This window comes from Micropterus dolomieu, linkage group LG12, assembly GCF_021292245.1.
Source record: "Micropterus dolomieu isolate WLL.071019.BEF.003 ecotype Adirondacks linkage group LG12, ASM2129224v1, whole genome shotgun sequence".
Classification (NCBI taxonomy): domain Eukaryota; kingdom Metazoa; phylum Chordata; class Actinopteri; order Centrarchiformes; family Centrarchidae; genus Micropterus; species Micropterus dolomieu.
The window spans coordinates 18,086,204-18,104,073 of NC_060161.1; the positions used below are offsets into that span (position 1 = coordinate 18,086,204).

General features: G+C 40.0%; 1 protein-coding gene across 5 annotated transcripts in view; it reads left to right on the top strand.

Annotated features, from left to right (window-relative positions):
* Nucleotides 1-17,870, top strand: part of LOC123980592 (adhesion G protein-coupled receptor L3-like) — a 226,187-nt gene that overhangs the window by 98,841 nt on the left and 109,476 nt on the right. For all 5 annotated transcript variants that reach the window (XM_046065053.1, XM_046065054.1, XM_046065055.1 and 2 more), the window contains exon 5: nucleotides 17,546-17,655. In XM_046065053.1, the coding sequence (XP_045921009.1) occupies nucleotides 17,546-17,655 (110 nt within the window). The remainder of the gene's footprint in view (nucleotides 1-17,545; nucleotides 17,656-17,870) is intronic.

The following is a 17,870-nucleotide window of genomic DNA, read 5'->3' on the forward strand; positions in this document are numbered from 1 at the left end:
GGTATCTTTCCATGCCTCTCAATTACTGCTCGATGCCGAATCCCTTCTGCCCTCCTTAGCACTCCCCTTCCAATGTCTCTGATTATTTTATTTCACTTTAATGTTTCCCTTATTCTTTATGCCTTTGTTACATCATCCTTTTTTCAAAAGGGGTTACGCTGGCCATGAATGACTAGCTACAGTCCAAAGTCTCTGGGTACTGTATTTGAGAGGGCAGTGAAGGTGTGAATCTACATTCATGCTACATGCCCTCTAACCTTGGCAAGAGGAAATCAAGGGAGCGAGACAAGGAGCGGTTTCACCTTGTTTCCTTCGTGACTCTCTGATTAGCTGCACACGGTTAACACTTCACAAAGGTCCAGTTTTTTTAGCCTGGTCTCACTCACCCACAGTCGCCACTCTCATCTGCTTCCTCCGTTACATTTTGGCAAGAGGATATGTCTACAAGTGTGTTTAAGATGTCTCTGATACAAGTTTCCGAAATGGCATTTTTATGATAAATGCGACAGTGGTGTTTGTGTTTATCTGGTGAAAGGGGCACTTTTTGAAATCCCATTTCCTCTTTCTCTTATAAGATTTAAAACTAGATTTTCGGCTGAGTCTTGGTATATATGGGTTCAATTTTCATCTTTGAAACATGACAAACTTTAAATTCTAATTAATTAAAATGGTGCAATTATTGCTCTGTTTGATCTTCGGCTGCTGGACCCACCTGCACGGTTAATATGCATTGGAAAGCTAAAACATAATAAATCAATCTTTAAGCTGAAAAACTGATGACACTCTTTTAATCAGTGTTTCATGGAACAGTTGCATAATTCACTTTGATCTAGCCCAAGCAGCTGAGTATTCATAAAGTCTGTACCACTTGAACTCTATACATATCCAGGAATCTATATGGAAATACTAGGCAGAAGGCTTGTACCTACCGGTTTCTGTTAGTTTTGCATGGCTTTCGGTGCGTTTAGATTCTGCAATGACGGATCAATTTAAGTTGGCATCTGTTGTCTCTCAAGTGACTGACACAGTTTATATTCGTCTGGTAATCACCATCAGGCTAATTGGCCATTTATCACCAATGATATCCATTTAATGACATTTAGAGACATTTTTGACCCTTCACTTCCAAAATTTGACTTTTGTCACTGCTGTAGACGCACTAGATGCCTGTGCTCACCGTAGTAGACTAAGTCAGGTCTCAGTTCTTTAGTTTCAGTCTTCAGGCAGTTTTTCCTGTTTTTATTTTTGAAAATGTAGAAATTTCAGAAATATTTAAAAGGAATGCTTGGCAGCATTTATTTTATATATCCAGTCTCAAAATAAATATCTTCTCAAAGTCAGCATTTCTCAACCTCTTCTGGCCTGTTAGCTTGTTTTTATATTCCAAACTTCTCTAGCCCCAGCAATTTAAGTTTTCTGAATTTGTTATGTGAATCTGAGGGGGGGCATTCTTTTGGAGTTTCAAGCACAAGGAAGAAGCTCCAAAAGCAGTATCCAATGCATTAGAAATTAAAATTTCTAGTCTATGACAAAACAGTATCATCTCAAGGTTCATTTACCAGCTGCCCTCGAGCTTTCGACCATATAACAGGATCTTTATAAAGTTTGTCTAACCATCGCGGAAATGTTCAAATTTCCATTTTTTACTCAACATCTCTAGTACATCACAGATTCTCCCTCCGTCTCACCCTACTACTCACTCACATTCAGTGGTGCACCCGTTCCTGTTGAGGGTTTTGTCTGTGTCTAGAGTGGCCTCTCCTTTTTTTGGCCTCTTTTGAAAGCTAATTATGCCAGGCTATTTTCTGACTGCAGAGCATGTCAATATTACACAGTGGGAGAGCTCTCATTTGCCCCGCGCTGCATTCTTATTCATGAGACTTAATTCCATCAATGGCCTCCTCAGCCACTGGACCGTGGTTGTTCCTTACTATGGTGTGTTTTTAAGGAAAGTGCTTGTAACTGCCACAGAGCAGTGCTACACCATAAAGGAGTGAAGCTTATAACCTTGTCCGTTCACCATTTCCTTAGAAAATGTTCATAAGTGCTGGGTATAAAGCGATAGAGAGGCTTTTGTGGGTGCTGACACGGACCTAGAGCTTATGTACGTGCTCATTGAGATGGCGGTTGCAGAGGGTGGGAGGTTGTGAGGCTCTTGTTAGGGAAATTGCAGTGGAATTGAATGTGCTAAGTTTATCTGTGCAGTGATGCTGTTTTGGATTCCGTCTTTATCTGGATTTTTAGAAGAATTGGGGTTGGCAAAACCCCAAAATAAATTGCATCAATTCGAACATCTAAGCTTGGTTGCTTACGTTGTTAACACTGCAAAAAATGATGGTTTAACAACATGGATTTGGACATATGTAGATGCACAGAAAGGTTGATTGCTACCTACATTCATGGATTTTCAGTCAAACGAGTATAATCAAGTAATTCCCATTGATTATGCTTTCAAGAGAGACCTTGGAAATGGATAGAAATTATTTCAAGTTTTAATTTAATTTAATTGTTCAAATTATAATGAATTGATGCACTTTGAGGCTACCTAAGGGAAATTACTTAAATTGTGTTAGATTAAGTATTACTAAGTTAGTCCAATTTTCTAACCCTTCTCGCCAGCTCCTGAAGAGTCATAAAAATGATCTGAATATGTCTGTAATCATAGATGAATGGCATTTTGCTCCACCAATTCACTAGTATACTATCCTTTATCTGCCTCTTTGGCAACTAAAAATTGTTAAAGAATTCAAAACTGTGGCTGAAATCTGCATTTGTGTCATAGGAGCAGCGAGGCTGAAGGACACTGAAAAAGTTTTGAATGGAGGGAGGGAATGAGAGACTGTTTTCATAGTTGGAGAATGACAGAGAGGCATGCAGCAGAGATAAAAGATGGTTCATCGGAGACAACTCAGCACCCTTTTTCCTTTTTCCCTGCTGATACTGTCGCCACACAATCAGGTTTCTCATGTCACCTTGAAAAGTTAATGGAATTTACTTTACATCAACTGTTCCCCGATACTGTTGTTTACAGTGCTGTTCACTTGCAACTTGGACATCTGTTGGTGTTTGATCAGAATTTGAATTTTCCTGTCCTGGGATCTTTATTTGACATCACATTTTACATAAAAGTTTTGTTAATACCAGAAGGAAGCTCGTTGTCTTGTCCACCTTTGACCCTCCGCCATTGTCTCCTTGTTTTGTAGGACTTCTGAGACTTTTCATAAAGGAACCTCAGGTGCTTTCTTAACTATTAAATCTGTGCAAGTGAATTGTGCAAGCCCAAATCGCATGACAGCAGGTATTTAATAATAGATATGATAGAAGGGTTGATTCCAGTTGGGAAATTAGGTTAGCGGCATAAAATAATAAAATTCAGCAAAGTAAAAGACATATAATACAAGCCCACAATTAGAATACAAAGAAAAGAAAAGAATATTTAAATAATAAAAGCAGTGTAATGGCATATTTAAAGTAGGAACCAACATCGCTGCTTTTTTCTTATGAAGCAAAAGCATTTATAAGTATAATTTATAAGTAAATAAAAGAAATGGAGAATGTTTTAACCGTTGACAAACCATAAACTATTTTCTTAAAGGAATACTTCACAGATTGGAAAACAGAATTTTAGAGTATTCTTTTATAAATGCTGCCCAGTAAAGATTTTCTGTTCAGGTCACTACATGTACGTCAAAACTGCAGTGACAGACTTTTAAATACATTGCCCCAATCAGTGTTAGGAACACTGTAGAATAATTTAACAGCTAGTAATAGTACCTAATAAATTTAACGTGTTGCAGATGAATGATGAAAACTAGTTACCTACTTTATCTTAGAAGTAGACACAGTTTTATAGCCAGCGTAGAAATAGTGGTTCAGTTTTCCTCACAGTGGATTGGTGAGCAGGGTTCTTTTTGCACGTATTTATCCACGAGCTTGGACAAAAACAGTTCCATGGAGGTTTGATATGCGGCATTAGAAACCATGGAAACAGAGCTTAGCTTGAACTTGAGATGTCTTTGTGGGAAACGGTGAGGGTCAAGCCCAAAGTTTGCTTGCCTACCCACTAATCTTGCTTCTGTGAGACAGGCCTCAAGTCATAATGGATACTAGAAAAGATGGAATCAGGTGAGGATAACACATTTTATGTTTGGTACAGCAGCACAACAAAGGACGCTCCAAAAATCTGTCATTTTTCAAAGTGTTGTGCAATAAATCTTCAGCTACAAACAGACGTTGACACCAAATACATACCGTAGTTGGGAAACAAGCCGAGCAGAAACAAACAGACAAGATGACACACTCTAGACTTTGTTTTCCACTAGAATGCAACTCCCCTCCTCCTCAGGCTATATCTCAGGAGACATGTTGGTATGGAAGAGAAGTTAAAAGACAGCTAAATGTCTTGGCTTCCCTTGACAAATTCAATGGGACAGTGGTGCTGCGTGGGGTGAAATATAAGGAACGCCTCGTCACCTCCACAAGTACAGGAAAGGCCAGAACTATATCAGTCTTTGTACTTCTTGTTCCCTCCTTGTTCACCTCGCTTGCACTCCTGGTCTGTCAAATGGAAGCTCTGAATAAATCTGAACTGAGTGTTCATGAAATAGGGCTCTGAATTAAAATTATAGAGGAAGATGTTATTAAAGAAAAGAGCCTGTAATGTTTCCACACATTTTTTAGACACAAAAATGACCAAGGGGCTTAAACAATGAGTTGATTAATTGGTTAGTCGACCAATAGAAGATTTGTTCTTAATTAGCTATAATGGTTATTTTTCAAGCAAAAATTTGTAGTAGAAACAACAGAATAAAGACACCTTAGAACTTGACTGAGAATTATTATAGTTTTTTTTATTTTTACATGTTTAGTGTGCAAGTTTTAGTGGCATCTAGTGTTGAGGTGTGCAACAAGAGGCTCTTGGTGCTCTCACGTGCTCCTCCGACGGTCCCATTTCTAGTTGTGAAGTCATTCTTTCGACTTCAGTGTGTGTACATGTGCTCTCAAGTCTGAATGTGGATTCAACATGGACGCAACTACAAACGTGTTGGATTAGCATTATCAGAGCATATAAACAACACGCAGACATCTAATTCTCCCTACATGGACAGCAAACTAACCGTTATAACCATATTACAAATTACATGTTTGCAAAATATGTATATGCAATGGTTTAGCACGATTTCAATGTACTCTTTATTTTTCTTTTTGCAATAAAGATAAAAAAAATTTGATTATTCTGACTCCAACTTTCTCTTCTTTTCCTACTTCTAATAAACAAGTCGACTACTACCACTACTACTAATGTTTCGTCCACTTTGTACATATTCAACGTAGTGACAAAACGAGCTCTGTAGAGTCATTTGTCCATTTGGCTACTTTAGAGAAATGGCAGCGCAACATGGCGATATCCATATGAGGACCCGTGGTGTATTAAGATTGATATGACTCGTTCTAAGGTAATAAAAACATAACTGTTCATTGTGAAAAGTCTTTATACACCACTGAAAACCTAGTTAGGGATATTATATTGCATTTATGTCAATAGATCCTCCTAAATATTACACACTGAACCTTTAAAGTAATCCAGTGACACATAGACTAAACCCCTGCTATAGGCTAAACCAAATGTTGATTACAAAATTGACAGAATGATCGATAATGAAAACTATGACATTCACAGATAATGTTTCAATCATCATCCGCAATGTAATCAATGTTTCCCTTTAAAGTCTTCTGTCTTAATGAAGATCTTGCAAATCTTAAGTATTTCAACATGCTCAAGTTGTATTTTGCCACTGCGGCCATCAACCTAACTGATACATCTTGTCCTGAATTAGGACCTTTTTGCCTTCGTGGGCCAGTAAATTACTTTCCTATCAGAGTAAAGTTGTGACTGACAGTACCTTGGGCATATTGACACAGAGGAGACAGGAGAGTTCAGTCAAGCCGAAGCTTTTAATCCGAACCATGCTTCCATCAGACAGTTCCTTAAGACCTGTGGTGATTTCCTGCATGCCAATGTGGGCCTGGACCCTTGCCGAGCTATGGACGCGTAACCCCTCCTGTATAAAGAGCTAAGGTTACTCAAAACCCCTGCTCATCTTTCATTATTGAGATGTGAATGAGGAAGGTCAGGGGGTGGCTTTCATCGATCGGTCAACACAGGAATATTTGATTGTTGCTCGAGTGGCTCTGCCAAGACGCTCTTCCTCATGGCAACAAAGGTGGCCATTTTGAATGTTCAAAAAAGTGCATGTGAGCATATAAATGTGCAGGTTTTAAATGGCTGGTTCACAACCTGAAAGGCCATGCTCAGCCTCTTTCATTCTTTTCTTTTACTTTAAGAATTATGAAACAACCGCTGCGAAGAGAAGTTTATTTAATGCTAAACCTTGTGGCGTGTATACTGTAGATAGAGTGGTTTGTTATTAGAGGCACCTTTTCGTCCTTTTGTCATATGAGGCAATTAGCAGATACACACCCTCGTAGAAGTCACTATGGGTGACCGTTGGTGAAGCAATGCGGTTTTAGGCTTTGAAAAAGGACTTTGAAGAAGGAAATTGCTGGGAGCACACTGGCCCAAGTCGGACATTGGAAGTTACCATGGTGACAGCGACTGGAAATGAAAAATTTGTGCTTAAAGGCAGGCCTTGGTGTGTGCGTGTGTGTGTGTGTGTGTGTGTGTGTGTGCGTGCGCGTGCGCGCGCGCTTGGGGGAAAAAAAAGGGAGAGGGAGAGATGGTGGGGGGATCAGTGATACAGTGTGCTTATTGATTTGTGTGGAGATTATGAATGCAGTGAATGGGGTGCTATTCTATTTGAGTGTCGTTGTTAGTAGTTTTGTATTCTTTATTCAGACAAACCTCAGAATTTCTTCCAATTTTCAAAAAAAAAAAAGAGATTGAGTAATGGTCCAAGGAACGGATTAGAATCTTTTTGTTGTCGCTGTGCAGCGCATGCGGCTGCATAAGCTCCCCAAAAGCACTCCTTTGACTCGAACCAGCAGCAGACGCCGCTCTTTGTGCCTAAAAAACAGGACTGGATGCCTTGAAAAGTCAAACCAGTGGCATTTCTGCCTCTCTGTTTTTATTCCCCATCCGTCCTTCTGAAGGCCAGCATAGCAGCGGCACCACTGGATATCTGGCCAAAGAATCTGATGCTTGCAGAGATGCTCTTGAGATGGGCTTAGGATCTCAGCAGGAATGGTTCAAAAGGCTAACCCTGGTCAGCGATTCAATGGGGCATGTCACTGGAATATTTCAGGATGGATTCCTTTATGTTGTACAAAGAGTAAATTGAGTGTGAGATTGAATGTTTGTATGCCTCCAGAGACAGAGTGCTTATACAGTACATACACTCCTTCAATTTAGCCACTGATGCACATATATATGCTACAGCCACAAATCTCTTCTGTCACACCTTGCATGTCAAATTAGCGTTTTTCTTCAGTACACATTAATATTCAGATGAGAAAAAGAAAATGTGACCACAATCCTCACTTTTACACATTCTCCCTGGGTTGAGGCTTATCTTAGAGCGAGGCCTACAGCCTGAGAGTCCCAAGGGCCTGCGCTGGAAGATAAATCAAGTGTCGCCGTGAAGATAGGGAGCAGCATCATTCGTTGGCAAGAATAGAAAAATTCATCCTGGAAATCGTAAATCATTAGAACGGGCAGGCCCCAGTGAATAAGCCGCACCCACCAAACAAATCAATACGTGAAGCTATTGCACATTTCAATCCTCCCTCCTGCCCCCTTACAGGCACCTGGAGAGACCATGTAGGCGTTATGATTTACATACACAAACACGTCTTGTTTTTGACAAGAGTGACAGATATTTAAATCATGCGTCGCGCTTTATATATTTGTTTACTTTTAATGGAAGAGATGTGTCAAAAATATGTTATTAGGCACGTGTAGCAGATATTGGTGTCAGCAGGTTAGTTTCATGGTGTGGGTGCCTGGAAGTGGAGTAGGTGTGAAAGCGCTTTTCCAATCAATGCCTATTCTTCTCACAGTGAAAGATTTCAAAACATGTCTTAATTAACTATTGTCTCGAAAAGCTGGTGGAAATAACTTTTATCTGTACCCATTTTGACTCTGTCTCAAAATATTAATACCTGCTGCTTCTAATGACTCTATGCATACAAATTACATTTGTTCACATATCAGCTTCCAGGTTGAGACCTTTTATATAGGTTGCCAACTGTTTGTTTTGCTCTATAAAAAAAAATGCCATCCATACAATGCAAAAGCCTCTCAGACAATCAGCCTGTTACTTACTAATCATAACTGAGGGAAACTGCTGCCCCAAGGGAAATGATCAGACAATACAGTATATTGAATTTTATGAACTGTCACAAATTGTATGTTGAGTTGTCAGTCCTCCAAGGCAGAAATCCCTGTTGCCTTGTTTTAAATGAGGGCAGCTAGGGGATACACTGACAGGAGTGCTCTTGCTGGCATTTTAATTAGCCACCGTCGTAGCTGCTGCGTCATATAAATCATATATCTCTGCATGTATGATGACATAATTTACATACAACTCTGTTCCAGCAATTTCTCTAATTATGGCCACAGTATAAAAGGAGAGGTGATAATAATGGTGCTCATTTGTATGGAAAATGTGTAATTTCAGTAAACACTAGTGCTAGATTCATTCGCAGGATAAAATAAAGAAAAATAGAGTGCAGATAATGCATTATTTATTGGAATTTCCACTCTGGCTACAAGCTGCGATTCAATACATGTGTGTATCTGTGAGAGGAAGATTTAAACTAATATTGGCAGAACTTGGAATCACTATCAAGTTTAAACAAAACATTGTTCTTTTGCTCTCTTTTGAGCCGCGCCGTTTTCAAGATTTGTAACTCCTGACAGCCAGTGGAAATGGCTGAGGATTATTCTGCTGAGTTTATCTGTGCCCTTTGGAGATGGAGCTCAGATAACTCATGTCTGTGCTCCACACCTGCCTTTGTCCCCGCCTTGAAAGCAGAGATGAGCTGTACATGTGAATGCATTGGTAAAAAGGGGTTGATGTCAAAGATAATTCAGTACAAGGGCTATTCAAAAGAATGGTTGCATATGACCGGTGTGTGAAAGAATACAGTTGAACTGCAGCAGCATGGTCTCGCTCATCTAAATTAGTCATCATGTAGGGCCAAGCTTTTATTGTGTAATTTAAATAATACACTTTCAGTATAAACTCTAACTGCACTCCCTCTATAAAAACAGTTTTACTGGATTTATATGGATCAGTAATTTGTTTTTTTTTTTCCTTCCTAATGTTGATTTTGGAAGCGTCCAACTCCCCCAGCACTCTCCTGCATGTGCCAGATTCAAACTTTAATGGAATTTTGGTGTGCACAGCCAGATAGATGTCTACAGCTAGTGCAGAATCACGGATTGACCTTTCAGGTGTAGAGAGAAATTGCATCACCTAATACCTGTTGTGGCACTGAAAGAGATTGATTAATTTCAAAGAGGCTAGCTGAGCAAGTTTGATCTATCTGCAGCCCGACTTCTCCTTCAAAATAACAAGAGGAGTCTTATTCTAAATTCTTGCAAAGGAATTGCAGCGGTTCATGTGTCCCACAGCTTAAACAGATAGCTGTACTTTTAACCTTTATTCCTAAAAACAATAAACAAAGCTTGCTTTAACATGCTGAAAATGCGGCAAGATATATAATGTGTATGTGTGTCTGTGTGTTTATATGTATAATATATATTTCATGCACATTTAATACGCTGCAAAAATATTCTGTCTTTGTTTTTGCTCTCCACTTGCACTAGCAGAGAGGTTTGGAGCAAGCTGTTAGGGTGACAGTAAACATCTACTGAGGAGCTCAGAGGTTTGTCTTCCTAGTATTCAGATTTCCGAGACTTAAGAGTTATTTTAGGTGTAGTAGCAGTCATTGGTGTCACAGAGTAGTGCAAATAAAAATAGGAAATCTTTCTCTGAAGACTTTTCTTGTTCAGTCACATCCTGTGTTACACTATCTAACAGGTGAAAATGCTTGTTCAATTTCACTCAAGAAATAATTTGCACTTGTTTCTTTTACATTAAGTGTCTATATGTCTTATGAGTGCTAGGAGAATTGTCCTTCCAGAAATGTCTGAAAACAGCCAACCTAAGGTAAATAAATCCCTCCTCAGAAGCAGCGCACGTCATGGGAGGAGTGCAGCCCCTGAGGTGATAACCTTTGTATGGCCTGACCTCAGATGCCTGTGTTGCCTGACAAAGCCTAGAAAAGTCTGTGCAGCTGAGTCAGTTTTTCTCCTCTTTACCTTTCTCTAAAAGACAAAATGGTCTTGAAAGTGAGAGGGGTGAAAATAAACAGTTTAGACATTTTATGTGTACAGTTTCAATAAAGCAAAGGATATTTTACATGGTTTATTTTGTGGTTGTTTCATTAAACTAAAGTAAATGGGTAATTATAGGTAATTAAAATGCTTTAAATTTACACTCAAAATATTAGCACCAACATATAAAGAAACCAAAGTTCTGCTGCGCTGCATTCGGGCTCTAGATATTGCTGGAGGACTAAACATCTGCAGCTTGAACTCGCCATAACCGCTGCTGTGGACATTAGTCTTTTCCCTGCAGACTGTTTCCGTATAGTTGACATTGTTGTTGAATACACAGTCACTACAAGTTCAGATGTGCTAAAAAGAATCCCTGGATTCATTTCTTCTCCAGACTAAGTGGTGATAAAAAGTACATGAAGTGTAAAGAAAAAGGAATTACAGGCAGGATTCGTTCTCAGTTGTGGGCCTCAGTAAGTGGGGAAATGTACAAATAGAACAAATCAGAAGATGGAAAATGTTTTGACCGTTGTTTATATTTGTCTCATCCATCATCGTGAGCCATAAGCAAGCCCAATCTCTCTTCTCAGTTACAAAATATTGTTTTAGTCATCACCTCAGTGAAAGTGCCCACTCGTCCAAACACGAAGTGAAACAGGAAAAGCATGTGTTTATCATGCAGAGCGTGTGCTTCACTTTAGGCCCTGGGACTCTAGCCAAGCAAAGGACTTCATAGATGAATCCATATACAGCCCCCATCCATAACGTCTCTGTATGAACTGTTGATCGTCTCTCCGCACATCCGCCAGAGTGCCACTGTATTTTCCTTAGCTTGTTCTTGCATTGGGATGAACTGTGGCTTATCTTCCAAATACAATATTAGAGAGGGGGGAAAACTGTGTGATGTAAAAATCTTATGAAAGCTACTAATCTGTGTGAATGGCGAAAAGAGATTATACTTGTCAGGAGGAAAAAAAAAAAAACGAGCTCAAGATGCTCATTTTTTTTTCTTTTGAGAAATTGCATTTAATTTATGTAAACAGTGGCAGAAGTTGAGAGATTATCAATCTTGACCTTTGTTTCGACCGTCCCTGATGGAACTCTTATTACATGCTTAATAGAGCCTGATTGAGGTTATTCATATAGCTCATGCACATAAACACTCCATAGTCTCTGTAATGAATAGGCACTTGGCACTTGATTCATTTCTGCTTAGTTCCGCATAGTTAATCCTATAAAAAAAGGAATATGGCTGATGTTTTGTCACACATAGTGTTTGCACAAACAGTATGACAGAGCTTGATGTTTTTTCTATGTATGTTTCTATGTAGCACGACGCTAATGCCACCCGGTAGGCAGGCGATGCTGCAATGTGTTAATCTTTAATGCAGTTGTCTCTATCGTCAGTGACTATACACATCTGCAATCACCGTTTGAACATGTATGCATGCGTGTGCGGTGCTATGTCAACTTGCGCTTGAGAACATGGAGCCCCTTCAGCAATGCACTTCAAATTCTGCACACCCACGCCGTTGTATTTGTGTTGTGCACATTCGCACTGCATCTTCCTCTTCTGCCTTTTAATCTGTGTTGAGGGGCCCTCCTGCTGCTTTGGAAACAAACTCTATAGCGCAATGTGTTGGGAGGACTCAGTGGTGCCATTATAGGGAATTTGTCAGCATATGCATATATGGGGGCATGTTTCTGTAAAGGGCCGTCATTATGAATGTAACAATGCTTCTGTGTGGGTTCAGATACAACCCGTGGGTTTTAAAGGTTACTTGTTTTTTTTTTTTGTTTTTTTGGGGTAAGTGAAGGAAAACTTACACATATGGTGCCCTCAACCTTTTCACTCCTGACTGCTATGATAGAGCTGGTCAGCAGCCAACAAGACACTATGGATAATATGTGATGGATGGGGCTTCCAGTACAAACCAGGAATAGAGACTGACTTTCAAAAACAGGCTGGGGGAAAAAAACAGTCCTATACAAACATATGAGCAAGGAACTAGACAAACTATTAAACATTTCTCACAACTTCTCTCAAACTGTCATCAAAGATTTAGGATTTACTCTAGGATAAATCATTTATTCATGTGACTCTGTCGGTCTTTACTGCACAGTTGTGATGATGCAATCGAAGCAATCTTTCCAGCTGACATCTCGATACACGAGGCTGGTTGGTATTCAGGTGCACCTCATGGAATTCTCATTAGATAGGGACAGTGATCATAGGCATATGAACATCTAAGGCTGTTTTCTTTTGTCTCTTTGTCCTTTTATTTATATTCCAGTGCAAAACGCTTTTGCAGTATGCTTAGTAAAAATGATAGTGTGTACTTAAGCAGCGCAGAAGCCTCCACTGCATTGCACTCCTACAAGGTTTTCAGACTCATGATGGACAGTTTAAAATAAAAAAAAAATCCAAATGATCCATGAGTCAAAAATGGGGGGAGCTATCATATCAGTTGTGTCGCACCATCTGATGTTACAGTATAACCTTTTTTTTGCCTTTTGAAAAGCAACGCCAATAGAGCTTTCCTTTCCATATCGTTTTTGCCAACAAGTTATACTAGCCACAACCAATCAAAGCCACTGGACACAATGCAAGTAGTTACTACGACAAGCTCTAGTACCAGTTTACAAGAAAGTGCAAATTATTGTTGCTGTCTTACTTCCTGGTGCGACTGGGCATTGTGCATGTGATATTGCAGTAGATGTCACACTGAAATGAAAAGCTTTGCCACTTTCCAGCTGTAGTTACTACCAACAAAACATGAATGTAATCTTTCTGTTTACATAATCCTCCCGCTTGAAACACCCTTTTAGTTTGTCCACAGCACTTGCGGCGAATCAGTTAATAAAATCTGTGTAGTTTCACATACGCCCGTCCCTCCAGAGTGGAAGCAGAGGCAGCACTTAGAGAGCACAGCTGTTAGAGTTTGTTTGATAATCCCCAGATTGAGGTACCTTTTGTGGTTACTCCCTATAATTGGAACATATACAAGACACATTATTCTATAGCAGCTCCACAACAGAGGACTTGATACATATGGTCTTTAACAAGCTTCTCTATTTGAACAATTCCTCTTTCTGTAAAGGAGCTACACTAGTCGACACAGATACCTTTTAACACTTCCTGGTTTTACTCACAAGAATGCACCATGCTGTAGGCCGTTGCTTCCCCTTGCAACATTTTCTTGAGATGGGAGTTTTGTGTGCTGCGCCAGGAGACAGGATGAATGAGAAAAGATGGATGCTGAGGCGTGCAGCTGGGAAAGATAATGAATGAAGTCGACCGTTGGTGGCAAAGACCATCACTAAAACGTAATGGGTCCCAGCAGAGGGACGGGGATATTGACCCGTCCGTCACTCTCCGCTCTCCTCCCTCCCTGTCTTACAAATACAAACTCTCATGAGTGTGTACACAGCCTGACACACACCGACACACACTGAAGTGTTCACAAGGCAAACAGTACCAACATGCACTTTGTCTTTGCACACACACACACTATGTTCCTAAAGCACCTTGTGAATTCTTTTCTCTTCTTAACTCGAGAACTAATAGCTGTGTGTGTGTGTGTGTGTGTGTTTTTGAAGGTGGGGCACTTTGGACATGTTTGCTCTTTTTAACTGAAAGCAAATGGAGACTTTGTGCTCCCTGGCAGGGGCTGTTTCATCAAACATATCCAAACTGTGGAAGAACTCCAAACAGAAAGGGGCCCTTCACAGCTGAACCATCTCTGTTCTTATTTTCTTATTTGACTTACTTCAGGCAAACTTCTTTGATATGGATTCTATGAAAAATCACCCAAAGCCAGTTGCCGTGTTGGAAGAACATTCAGCATTGCATTTTGTTTTTTTTATCTCGTGAACTTTTAAAAGCTGCCGAACCCTTTCTCTCCTTCCACTTGGTTGGTATTTTCCTTGTGATATAAATCACTTGAGTTCTGAAAGGGAACAGTGGTGCACACCAATTCTCTTTTATTACTCCCCAATGTAGACAAATCTGTCTAGCTTTGACAGCAGCTGCACCGTCCATGTCTTAGACTACTGGCCGTGTCCTCTTTGTCTTTCTCCTTATTTCATTCATTCGTTCATTCATTTATCCATTTGTTTATATTTTTATCCTGTGTCAGTGGTCAGTAGACTGAGGGGGCTCAACCCTCTTACATCAGAGGCAGCAGCAGGATCAGCCAGCGATTATAGTCATTACAGTTTGTGCTTACATAGGGCTCTTGTGCTTTGTGCCACATCTCCCCTTGTCAGCTGGCAGTCTGAGCTCTAATCTGCCGGTTATAACAAACAGCAGATGAGGGAACAGGAGGAAAAATGCTATAAGGGAGGAAAAGTGGGAATGCTGATATAAAGGGGAAGTTGGTGGCCAAATTGCAAAATTGAGTTTTGCGTCCTCTTCTAGAATCTCAGCTCTGATAGAGGGTTACATATCCAGATGCTATCATTTCCTGTCATTGTGTCTCCAGTAGAGAAGTGATAACACATGTAATTGATGAATTACTGTTGTGTAGGTTTCAAAGATCATCCTTTTGTTTCCCATTTCCGAGTGGAAGCCGAGCTTCCAGCAAGGCGCCAATTAGAGTATTTGGCCTCCAGTAACTTCTAACCACCTGCTGAATTCTTCCTCCTATAGTGCATTTGTAAACCACATATTCCTATACATATTTAAATACATCACTCAAAGTGGATCCATTTCTCTCTTTCCCAGCCAGTTCAAAGGGCTCCATGAGAGCCAAGTGTCTGATGAAATCGTAATTACCCCCTAATTGGTAATTGTGAAGTCGTTGTGGCACGTGGTGCGGGCAGCTTCTCCCACTATTGATCTCCCTCCTACTCTGCCATTGATTTGCACTTGATACATTTAATTGTAATTATTTCTCTAATTTATATTATTCCCCCTGCAAAGATGTGGGTGCCTTCAGGACACTTACAGAAAACCAATCAGGAGGTATTTGTGGCCGCGTGTGCAAATTGAGGTAGAAATGCACAGCAGTGATAAAAGGGATTTTGAATATGGGTCAAGATAGATGTTAAGGCTCGGATTAAGTTTGCAATCCACGTTAAATACGCATTATGATGTTTAATCCCTTCGAGAGGAAGTTATTACAAACTATGATTAAAATTTCAGATTTGGTCCTAGCTTAACTTCTAGGGCAGTATCACTGAGTAAACAAAAACATATATTCATGTTGTCCATGCACAAAACAAGCCAACAATTATATCTATGTTGCTAAAAAAACAAATGTGTGTGTGTGTATGTGTCTCAGCTCCAAACTCTAGCTAGCTATGTCTCTTCTATCCATCTCACTTCTAATTCTGTGTGGCACTTAATTTGTGTTCTCACCTGCTGATTGCCTCCCCCCCAATTCGAAATAGAACCAGAAAACCAGGAATTATTGTAAAGAGAAAGGTGTTGTGATGAGAAGGCCGCCTCTATAATTGTTTCTCAGTTTCATAGACTTGACCCCTTATTTATTTGACTGGCATTTACTGCCTGGGAATTAACTCTTCATAGGCAGCGACAGGCCGCAGACAGCTGACGTGAGTGAGTGAGTGAGTGGCAGAGGGTGATGGTGGGGGTGGCGGTGGGGCTGGGTTCATGAACCCATAAAGCTCGCATGGGAGAGACTCTGCAGACCATATCTCATTACTGGGTTGGCTTGAAATGAGATGGGCCCCTTTTTGCTTGTCCCTCACTGGTTCGATTGATTAGTCGGCAGCCAATCAATGTTAATTAAGGTGTAGAGAATCCTTTATTGTGGAGTATGAATCATTGTGTCAGACCCCGCCTTGACCTTCACAAGACTTGCACTGTGAACAGCCTTGCTGGGGGAATAAATACCTTTTATATATTGCAAGATAATGGTAGTCCGTAAATGAGTATAGATTTGATGGACAGCGATCCTGGATGTACTGTAGCTTGTAGCAGGAGTCACCATCATGAAGATCACACACACAATAGGTGCTCAAATAGAGATTGGGGCGACCTGACTTTCATTTTGCAAACAGATGCAAAGCACCAACAGATCAATATGTCAAAACATTTAAGAGTTAATGTTGTGAGATAAGTGTTGCTATTATGTGTGGCGAGAGGCTCTCTGTGCATATGAAGTGGGGCTTTGATTGATGACTGCCAAAAACAAAATGGCACATGAGAACACCACCGGCACCATAATTGTGTTTTTTAATGAAGACCTACATTTCATGTTGGAGCTGATTTCGCACTCAGTTGATTGTGTCTACCCCCCACCCCCACCCCCCCACACACACACACACACTGCCATCCATCATGCAGTAATAACAATGTAACCTGTACATGGTTTAAAGCCTGGTTGTAAGTCCATGATGTCCAACTCTACTCCTCCACAGAAAGATGAATTTACCCATGACATTGCCTCCAGAGCCTAAAACGAATAGTGAACGCCACAATTTCTTACATTAAAAATGTCACACAACTCTTCTCCGTTCAACTTATTCTCCGTTTCCTCTTTCCTTGTATGTAGTCCATCAGTTGGTCAATGTATCTAAAGCACCCTTAGTCACCCCTTCAAACTTGCTTATACAAAATACAATTTCTCTTCCATAGAGAGATAAAACAAGAAAAATACAGATGTCCATAAATGATATGCCATACCACACAGCAACTAATATTTCAAGATATATATTCTTAAATTCAAAACTTAACTCGTCAGATTGAATCCCAATGTTTCAATTCAAAATTGCACAAAATATATACTTTTGCAGCCTAAAACACAGTACACTCCAGTCTATGCCATCACTCCATGCATTTTTTAAATAACCCTATCAAATTTTAAGGTCAGTCTACATCTGACCTCAACACTTAAATCCAACTGTTATTCTTAAATAATATAAAATCTAGTCCTTGTTCAAGCTTCTCGGGCTGAAAGGGGTACTCCAGCGATTAAATGCTTCACTTTTATTTTCACAAGCTAAGTAGCACTTCCCATGACAATTACAGTGAACCTGATAAACAGTGGAGCACACCTCAGTGCCCAAATATAAACATTTGCTGATTTCCTATATATATTTAAGGGAAGACTGGGTGAATTATTTCTATGACCAGTTATAAACGTTATAATTGCTGCTACATAATTAAATACTTTCAACTTCATTAACCACATTAATCATCTGACTAATGTGCTGCTATGTACTGTGGCCTTTCAGAAGGACAAGATTGTCTCATGTTGCTTTCTCTGTTTTCAGATGTAATAACCGGACCCAGTGTGCCGTTGTGGCTGGACCAGATGTATTTCCTGACCCTTGCCCAGGAACCTACAAATATCTGGAAGTCCAATATGAATGTGTACCCTACAGTATGTATTCCTTAATTCCCTCACACTCTTAAGCACCTCCTAATGCTCTTACTCATTCTCATTTCCTCTTAACAGCAGTGACTCATCAACAACCCAGTAAACATCCATGCTGGTGATGTTCCAAATGTTCAAAAAGACCTCAAATGTGTCATCCATTATAGTAGAACACATTAAGACGGTGGATGTGGAGACGAGTAATGATTCTCGTGATCCAA